The 10,855-nt window shown below is 36.1% G+C and overlaps 1 protein-coding gene across 1 annotated transcript; it reads right to left on the bottom strand.

Moving 5' to 3' along the window:
- Positions 1 to 5,544: 5,544 nt before the first annotated feature.
- LOC115950079 (zinc finger BED domain-containing protein 6-like) lies at positions 5,545 to 6,423 on the bottom strand. The gene has a single exon (XM_031067332.1). The coding sequence runs from the start codon at positions 6,421 to 6,423 to the stop codon at positions 5,545 to 5,547; it is 879 nt and encodes a 292-aa protein (XP_030923192.1).
- Positions 6,424 to 10,855: the final 4,432 nt, after the last annotated feature.

Raw genomic sequence — 10,855 nt, 5'->3', positions numbered from 1 at the left:
TATATACCCATGTTTCGGTTCATTGTAACACAGGTTTTGTACTACACTCTTACATAATAAAGATGTAGCCTTTAAGGGTTTCTTCCATGGACATAGGCCGTAAGGCTGAACCACATAACGCTGTGTTTTTGTGTTCCTATTTTATGTTTCCCTCTTTTGCATCTATTCAAGTATATTCAACATGAAATATATCATAGCTAATATTTAACATATCACAAGTTCAAGCAACATATATTGATTCCACCCATAATGTCATAACTTGTAATTTAAGTGACACATTCTAGTGTTTCAAGTAAAAACATTCACGGCTGAGATTCCCCCACCCCAATTATTAATGTAAAAAACACACACACACACACACACACTTTCCCCTCTCATATAAGAAGGTAGGATTAAAAGGTCAAGATTTACTTCATACGCATGTGTGTATATTATATATATATATATATATATATTGTTAGGGCAAAATGAATTGACCCCTTGCAATTAATTAATTAATTGCCCAAATTAATTAATTAGATCAAATTTCATGCAATAGCGTGGCAGCATAAACAAATCACCAAATTATCTAAATGCAACGAAAAATAAATTTGACACAGGTAATTTGTTTACGAATGGAAAAAACCACCAAAGCAAAACCCCACTGAGTGATTTTAAGGTTACAACTCCTTAGAATCCACTATTATCAATTACAAGTGGTTACAAGTATAAGGAATCTTACCAAACCCTTTGGCCTATCCTGAAATACCAAACTACAATTGAACCCTTACCCCAATACCCAATTGGACTTATATTGTAGCGGCAATCTTTCCTTTGATATACGAATCCTAGTACATGACTAACCAATGTGCACGAATTCCAATACGTGACTAACTCCAACAACTTAAAAAGGTCGTTGGCTGCAAAGTTCTTCAGTACATCAACGATGAAAATCAAGAAACTCCTTGGTTATAAAACCCTATGGCGCAAAGACGCAGTCGCTTCTTTTTTAGAGAACAAGGCACTAGGTCACTTTCTGCATGTGTGACGGCCTTTACAATAATCCTTATATATGTCTAAGGTTGTGAGAAAAGAAATCCTATACAAATATTTCAGCATGGGCCGAAAATCAAATCTGGAAATTCTGATTCCGTAAGTCTCGACAAAAACAGATTTTGTCGAGCTTTGACTTTAAATCTCGATAGAAGTCTTTCTGTCGAAATTGCTGTTGAGCTTTAATGAACAGCTCTTATTCACTTGTTTCTTAGTCATATCTTCATGGCTTTAACACTTGACTTGAACAACATATTTCTTGAAACCCTAAACCCATCTTAGGTCAAATCAATTACAAATAAAGTGCATTTTTTATCAAAGGATTAGTCAATTACATAAAATATGCCTCTAACATATAAATATATATATATTCTTAGCAAAATGGAGGGGAAATTCTCTGTTTCTTTGCACCCTCACCCTCACACACATGCAGGTACCAACACTATCAACCCCCCCCCCCCCCCGGGGCGGCCCCCTCTCTCTTGCCTACTATATAGTATATCCACTTTTCTCTTCTTAGAAGTGAATCTGTGATGCCGAAGACTATGCAATAACTCATTTGCAGAACATTTCGATGCATAGCTGGTAACCTATTTTTAGTGGAAGATTCATAATTGAAAATCATGCTAATGAGAAGCTTTACTTAAGATATCAAGCCAGGGTGAGTGTAAACCCCAAGTCTATCCAAAAATGAATACTATAACTCCCAAAGTAATTTAAACATCATTACACACTATCTTGAATATGGGAAACATCTTTTCAGAAATTTTAAATGTTTGATTTTGTCAAAATGATACATTTGTAAAATTGACCATATATACGATTTCGATTTGTCAATTTGTGGCATAATTATATTTCACTAATAGCAATGTGACATCTCATTCTCAAAGCCAATATGAATGCATGCTTCCATAATTCCATTCACTAGTCTAAGACTATTAGATTTTATGCATATTTCCAATAATTATTAATTGAAAAAAAAAATTACATCCTTACCAATGGTTTAAATGCACTTTTTAACACTAGCCAAAAGTCACTTAACCATAATTATAAGCCAACATTTTTTTTCCCTTTTTTTAGAAAAAAATAGAAATTAAATATAGAAATTTTTTTACCCTTTTTTTTACCCTAATAATCAAGGTTTTCAGACCCGAACCGTTCATTGAACCGTAAAAGGGAGAGGTTCAAGGGTTTTGAGGTCGAACCGAGGTCAAACCGTGATAACGTCATAATTAATTTAATAATTATTTTAAATATATATATAAAAACATTAAATTAATAAATAAATAAATAAATTAACTAGAATAGTCTAATTCATTTAGAAAATGAAAATGTTGTTCACATTCCCCTATATTTCAGTTGTATGCCCTGCAATTTTAACAACCAAGAAACCAACCCACAGCCCCGTTGCTTTGTTCAGCACTGATATCAAGATTGCATACAACGAATAGCATATTGCACTTCCTGTAATGATGAAGCCAAAGTGAAAGAAAGCCCATTTCTTCTTGTAGGCCATGAATGCAGGTGCAATATTATTGAAAACTTTCTTGTCCAGTAGGAGAATCAAACAAGCCAAGAAAGCAACGTTGAACACTACTGAATGTAAAAACCAGTGAAGAGAAGGAATCCTTGGTTGTGCATCGATGGGAGCAGGGCAGACGACCAATTGTAGTGCACTTGAATCTGAGTTTACCTGAGCAGCCCCCACAGCTATTGTTACTTCCTCTATAACTTCAACAGTAGAAGAATTTTCTTCCCAAAAAAACTTGGCCATTCAAGTTAGGTAAATTTTCACAACCAATCACCCAGAACAGCCCCCATGAATCCAGAATTTTCACAACCAATCACCCAAAACAGCCCCCTTGAACCCAGAAAAATTCACAACCAAAATCCCAGCAAAACCCACTGAATATATCACCCAAAACAGCCCCCATGAACCCAGAATTTTCACAACCAATCACCCAAAACAGCCCCCATGAACCCAGAATTTTCACAACCAATCACCCAAAACAGAATACATAGAAATGTTTTCCAACCTTCTTACAAAAAGACATAGAAATTATCTCTAAAATACAAAATATAACTTCAAAGTTCAAACATAATTATCATAAATCATAAATCATCAATGTCCAAATCATCATGCTCATCATCATTCCCTGGAAATCCAGGAGGAGGGCCAACAGGTTGTTCAAATGTTCCCAAATCAATTCCTTCAACCTCACTACTATCATCTACAGATTCTATACACAAGGTTGAACAAAATAAAAAGAAAAATCATAATAATGTTTACACAAGCTTAAAAAAATAAAAGAAAAATCAATATAGGTTATTATATTTTTTTACATATAAACTAACCTTCAATATTAGAAGAAGGCCCTACACTTGCTAGATATGCACCCTCTTCATAAATTGCATTCTCCAACTCTTCATAATTAAGATATGAGTCCTCTTCCACAAATACCCAAAAATCGGTTTTGTCGATACTTGCATAATCAATGGGGTCAAAATTAAACTTTTTGTTGTAAAGCCTGCATCATAAAATGTCATGCTCATTATTGGAATTTGAACATAATTAGTAACTAACAATTACATTATATAAATGACTTCTTAAAAATTAATATAATGACAAGATATAGCATTTAGTTACCTATGTTTCAATCGCAAGTTATGATGAACAAACACAAGATCATTGAGCCTTTGATGCTCCAATCTATTTCTCCTCTTAGAGTGTATTTGGTCAAATAAACTCCAATAACGCTCACATCCAGAAGAAGCGGAAGTTTGGCTAAGGATTCTAATTGCCAATTTTTGCAAGTTTGGAGCATCAGCATCCCACAACTTCCACCATTCATCTAATTTTCATAACACAACATAATCTAATATTAATTAACATAAACATATAGTCCAAGACTAGATTCTCAACATATAGTATTAAAGTAATTAAATTCCCAACTACATTACTTGAATGCAACACTAATTACTTGAATGCACACTATATCCTTTAATAAACATATGGTATTAAAGTAAACTAATTACTTCTCACCTGGATGAGTGGTTGTGCTTGTTGACAATGCAAGCTCTCTATCAAAGCTCCCAATACGGTCTCGAAAATATTGGGTTTCCTTAATTACCTTCTCTTTGTCACCATCATATTTTGTCCCAATATAGTCCAAAACAGCCATATGTACTGCTGGTTTCCGGCAAAAATTCTCCTCATCATATTGAAAAGCGGGATTTAACCAATATGTAGCAGCATGAAGATCTTTACGCAAATGTTTGTCCCAACGGTTTTTTATAATTGAAGTGTATGGCTTGTACAAGTGCTTCTTCATTCGGAAGATCTTCTTGATTCCCAACCGTGCTCTATCCATGCCCTCATACACATATCCTATTGCAGGCCTTTGATCAGAATCAACAATCCGTAATGTAAGGTTGAATTTATTCAACCATCTAATTGGCTTTATTCTGTGCCAAATTTGCTTGTAATTCAGCATTTAGTAACCCTGTATTTAGGTGGGTTTGATGTAAGGGTAGTGAGTGAGATAGAGTGAAGATTGCTCAAGAGTGTGCAAGAAAACAGAGACTCGCGGCTGGGCCTCGCGGGTGACTCGCGGCTGCAAGCCGCCAGACGCAGCACACATGCCAAGCATGCTGGAAGGTGAACAGTCATGCAAGCTGGAGCACTACAGGACAACTGGCCATACGGTTATCTCGCGACTGGATCTCGCGACTTAGTCAAGCCGCGAGGTCAAGCCGCGAGCCACCCCTGTTTTGTAAAACCTGACGTTTCACATTCTTCTCCCACTCCAGTATAAATACCCTTTTTACCCACGATTGTGAGAGAGTTTCCAGAAAGAATTTTGAGAGAGAAACCCTAAAGAAAAACAAGATTGATTCACCCACAATCTATATCTTAGAGTCTCTCCAAATTCCTCAACTCTCTTCCTCTCCATTGTCAAATCCTTGAGAGGCATTATACCAAACCTGATTCTCACCATTATCATTACTGCGAGAGAGCTGTTTGGATTTCTGGGAAGCAGTTAGGAAAGAATCAATCTTCATTGGTTGATGCTACGGTCTAGTAGCGGAATCCATGAAGTTAGAAAAGAAAAAGGTTCGGTGCAACCTCGTTGGAGCAAGAAGCTTGGAGGGCTTAGGTGCACTGGGTAGATTAGGCTTGGAGGGTCTATTGCTGTCCATGTATCCCAACCGTATTTTCTAGTAGATTGTTTACCGCTTGGAGGGCGGCGGAGAGGTTTTACGCCGAGGGCTTCGGTTTCCTCTTCGATAACACATCGCGTGTTGTCTTTGTGTTTGCATCTTCCTTCCTCTCTATCTTTACCTTTTTATTATCTGCTGTGGATTGAGTTTTGTTTCGGCTTAGATAGTTTTTACCAATTTCATATTATAGCATATGTTAAGTTTCCGCACACTAGTTGTTTGACATATTGCTTGAATTGGTTAAGTTGTAATTTTGGGGTCTAAACGTTCAAATGTGTTTATACACGTTTTTTAACTTTCACGTAACAAACGAATGAGCGGCAATGAAATGATCTTGACAAGAACATTAATATCATCCCAAAAAGAATTATCTAAAATGATAGAAACTACTTCTTTTGCCTTTGACTCTCTTGCCAATCTATTGCCCATAAAAAACTTGCTAGTCACTAAGGCTTGCAAGTCATGCTTATGCACATGAACACTTCCAAATGAAAGAAAAGTAGTAGCAAATCTTGTTGCTCCTACACGTACAATATCTGTCCAACCAGGTCTCTTCCTCAACCAAGCAATCAAAGCTACATGATTATAAATAAAAACTGTAACTTTGGATGCACGTTTTTTAAGTCTCTCCACATGAGGCATGTCTCCCATATCCTGCAACACAAGATTCAGGCAATGTGCTGCGCAAGGAGACCAACTAATGGTCTTATACTTTTCACACAACAATTTACCAGCAGATACATAATTGGAAGCATTGTCGGTAACCATGTGAACTATGTTTTTTGGACCAACCCATGTAACTACTTCATCAAACAATTTATATAAGTTTCTAGTACTTTTCACAATATCTGAGGCATCAATTGATTTTACAAATACCATTCCCCTAGGACAATAGACAAGGAAATTAATCAATGACCTATGTCTAGTATCTGTCCAACCATCAACCATAAGTGTACATCCAACTTCTGCCCAATGCCTACGTTGTGACTCAACCAACAACTGCACCTCTTTCTTTTGATCCCTCAACAAAGGGACCCGTACAGCATGATAAGATGGAGTTTTGTAGCCCGGACCAGCAGCAGCTACAGCATCAATCATCTTTTGGTAGTACACTGAATTGACTACATTAAAAGGTATGCAATTGTCATACAGGAACCTTGCAATAGCCATATTAGTTTGCCTCACCCTTTCTTTACTTTGGAACACACTTTTAAGACCAGGTTGAGCTCCTGGAGTAGTTCTTGGAGCAAAATAATTATCCACCGGATTTGTACCCTTTCTTTTATCTAAAACAAGTTTTTTAGGCAACCCACTACTATACACCTCTTGAACATCTTCATCTTCTTGTATATCACTATTTGTGGAAGGCACACAAACATTTCTGCTTGACGTTGTTTTTCAGCTTTTTTCTTCAACTCAAACTCCTTCACATATTCCAACATTTGGTATCTCACATCATGAGAAACCTTTTTACATGATCCAATATCACCTTTTATCCCCGCAAGGTGTTTTTTCATCCTATTAATACCCCCACCTTTATATGTTTGCCTACAATACATACATGTGAAAGTATTTCGTCCCTTCTTATCCGCCCCAAGGCTAAAATGTTCCCAAGCCGGATCAACCTTTTCCCTTACTCTAGAGCTAGACTCCATTACATTGGAATCAACTTCATGTGATGGAGTAGACCCGGTCTCTGTTTCCATTTTAATCTAAAAAACTAAACAACCAATCAAACACGCATAGACCCATCAATTTTTGAAATACAAATAGTCAAAGAATCACAACTTCATACACAAAGTCAAATTAACAAACTAACATACACAAAGTCATAGAGTCAAAGAATCACAAATTGATCTATAGGTGCTAATATAGAGAGAATCATAAACTAAGCCAAATTGTTGTACCAAGCACAAAATAAAATGAAATGAGAATCCAAACTTTAAGTCTCTCTCTAGCTCTCAAATTCCCCGATCAACCAAATGTGGGATATAAACCCATTAACTTAGTCCACATATAAGTACAACCAGATAGAATTAAACTCAATCAGAAATTCCAATCCTGTCACATTCCAAACTCTTACTACTTCATCACAAAACTCATCAGAATATCGCAATTCAGGTCTAATGCAATAACCAAAGACAACCCACTAAAGGAGAGTTCAGTCCACAATTCAAATCAATCATACCCATATACACAATTCAGCATAGAAAGGAGAATTCAATCAGCTAAACCGAACAAAAAACATAAGTAATGCCAAGAACACAAAGTGCTTCTTTTCATAACCAAAGAAGTCCACAATCCAAGTCAAATAGTAATGCTAAGGACACAGCATTTATAGCTTTATAGCAACATTTTACTACAACTCCTAACATGATCCATTGTGATTGGAACAATATAACTTCTACTAGGTTCACAATATGCCATGTCAGCCATTGTGAAAAATATTGTCCCTATGCCATTTCTGATTCCAATAACACCAATCATAACATGCCAATTCTTAGTTGCATCACTAAGACTTTATATTCTATTATTCAAAACAAACAGCCAATCAAATCCATACCCACATTCATCATAACAAGAAACAAAAACAACAACAAAATTTCCAAATAAGTTAAAAACCTGTGTTCCATCGTGATGCTTTCAGTCCATTCATACACGATATGGTCAAGTTTGTTGTTCAAAATAAACCATATCTTCCAAATCAACAATGCTTTCAATAAAAAAAAAATCAACAATCATCATCTACAATCATCCACATTTTCAATTGACCCAAATCATCAACAATCAAATTGCAAAAATTAACAAAGAAAAAACAGATTAGGGGTAATAAAGTACCAAACGACGGCGACGGCAACGAGGCACAGAGTGAGCTGTGACGGCGACGAGGGAGAGAGGCAGAGATAAGCGTGAGTGAGTGAGCTGCGATCTGGGCTGAACTGCGACGGCGAGAGAGTGATTGAGACTTTGAGATCGAACAAAGGTGGAACGACGGCGATCTGGGCTAAGCCAGAACGGCGGTGGAACAAGGGTGGAACGGCGGTAGGATTTTAGATTTAGGGTGGAATGACGGCGATCTGGGCTGAGCCAAAAGAAAGGTGGAACGGCGGTGGAACAAGGGTGGAACGGCGGTAGGATTTATGGTGGAACGACGGCGACGAGGGATAGAGGCAGTTATGGTGGAACGACGGCGACGAGGGATAGAGGCAGAGACAAGAGAGTGAATGAGAGAAAGGGTTTCGTGTGATTGAGAGAGTGAGGGTTTCGAAGTGTTCTGGAGAAAGGGTTAAAAAAAAAACAAAGGTTGAACGACGCCGTATAGGAAGGGGGAAAAAAAAAAGGCTGGAACGATGTCATTTTAAGGCAGAAGTAATGCACCCGTTCAAACCGTTTGAACCGCCCACGGTTCACAGAACCGGACGGTCGGACCACGGTTCAGACGGGTTCATGCTTTTTTTCGCATGGAACGGTTCCTTACCTTAAACGGACCGTGAATCTAAACGGTTCCCGGGTTTTACGGTCGGACCGTACGGTCCGATCCGGGTTTAACAACCTTGCTAATAATACCATTCTTAAACAACTTTTGAATCAAATCAAATCTCTTTGCTAGATTAAAAAATATATATTGTAGCTATTAAAAACGATATCAATTGGTTCTTAGTTGAAAATTGCCTCCTTTCCTACACCTCTATAAAGAGCCTCCAAAACCAAAGCTTTTCTTCATCTCTCCCTTTCTATTACATTGCAAAAAAGCACACCAATACGCAAAGGCAAACACTTTGGCCATGAACAATGTGTTTATCTTACTGGTTCTTTCATGCCTTTTGACAAATGCAACTGGAACAAGGGACCTACCCATTAAGCCAAGATATTTGTACCAAGCTTCCAAATAAGTGGAGGCCAAATAAATTTGTATCAAGCCAAGTTCAATAGTAGGTTGGTATTTTGAGATAGTCCATGATTAGTGGATTCTTGAAAGTGGTGACCTAAAATTCACCCAATGGAGTTTTTGCCTTGCGAGAATTTTTCTCCATTCGTCAATAAATCGCCGTATCAATTTATTTTCCGCTGCACTTAGTTTATTTAGTGATTTATTGGTGCCCCCACGATTTGCATGTAATTTGGCCTAATTAATCAACTTAGATAATTGAATTAATTAATCGGGATCAATTTATAACCCAACAAGTTTGAACATCTACTTATTGTTTAAATTATTAAAAATAATAATAATTATTCATAGTTATCGTGGGATTGTTATAATATTACCCCTCATGGATAGACACAATTGGAAATCTACTTCATTTATGAGTTACAAGTTCTAGCCTCCTAGGGGACTAGAATTTTAGTTTCACACTAATGGTTCATATCAACATTAATTTAAATAAATAAATAAAACCATAGTATATGTATACAACTACTAATATCAAAGTTTAATTTTTTTTTTTTTAAACACCTCATGGATAGACACAAAATTATAATTATTCTTATCGATTTTTTCAATAAATCTCTATCAATTGTTTTCATTAAATACAAAAAACTTAGTTACTGTTATCTTTTTTTTATTTTCCTTTCACTCTTTTTGCGAACATTGCATATATATCAGACTTTCTTTTCTCAATTTCTTCTTCTTCTTCTTTTTTTCCCCCTTTTTTTGATAGGAACTTCTTTGTAACTTTGAGTTTATGTGTTGATTTATATTTTTTTCTTTTCGATGCCTCATTTAAGTTACTTTTTATTTGGTCTTTATTATATTTGATTGGTTTGATCTTCCTAGGTAAGTAAGCAAGTTTAATCTTTCAATCTCTTTTTTTGTAACGTGAAAATTGCATAGTTTTAATATCTTTTTTTTTTTTTTTTTGTAATAGGTTTTGAACCCATGTTCTTGAGGTAGCAAACGAACCAACTAGATTTGCTAAAGATGAAAAAAATATGAAAAAAATATACACATATGGATAGAGGAAGCCTTAACAATAATTTGAAGCTAGGTTCTTGAATTAACTTTTTTTTTTTTTTTGTATTTAATTTTCTTATTCTATGTAAGGCATTAATTGCATTAGCTTTTGATAAAGTTTATGGTACCTATTTGTTTTTTGAGGGTTTGATATGGTATTTCATTGTGATTATCAATATGTATTTTAAGTTTTTTAATCGTTAACATATATTCTTTCACGAATATAAAATTAAGGAGAAATTTTAAAAAACAAAATAGTAAAATTGTAGAACCAAGGTGGTTGACTATTTGAAGTCTACCCTGAAGAAGTAAAATTAGTAACTTTTTATTGGGTTAAGATAATTAAACATTTCTATTATTTTTAAAAACAATGTCAAAATTATATATAAGTGTAGGGTCTCGTTTTTCAGCCCAATACCACACGGTGGGTGGGATCTTGGACCAGCGGACCCAATACAATGAATTTGTAGAGAGTGGGCTAAAAGGCTAGACTTTGGTGAACGGACAATCATTAGTCATAGTGTTCATGATGATCGCACAGAGGTGAACTAAACTTATCCAAGAAGACTTTCTCCTCGGAACGGCCTGGGTGGCTCCGGTTCTTGGACCTGGTCCCAGTCCCCTTTCTGGACTGCTTCTTCCTCCTTTTAT

Source organism: Quercus lobata, chromosome 1 (genome assembly GCF_001633185.2).
Source record: "Quercus lobata isolate SW786 chromosome 1, ValleyOak3.0 Primary Assembly, whole genome shotgun sequence".
Classification (NCBI taxonomy): Eukaryota; Viridiplantae; Streptophyta; class Magnoliopsida; order Fagales; family Fagaceae; genus Quercus; species Quercus lobata.
This window is presented reverse-complemented; position numbering and strand designations above follow the sequence as displayed.

Excerpts from the sequence above, each read along its gene's own strand:
- LOC115950079 (XM_031067332.1), bottom strand. The coding sequence starts at position 6,423 with ATGGCTATTGCAAGGTTCCTGTATGACAATTGCATACCTTTTAATGTA.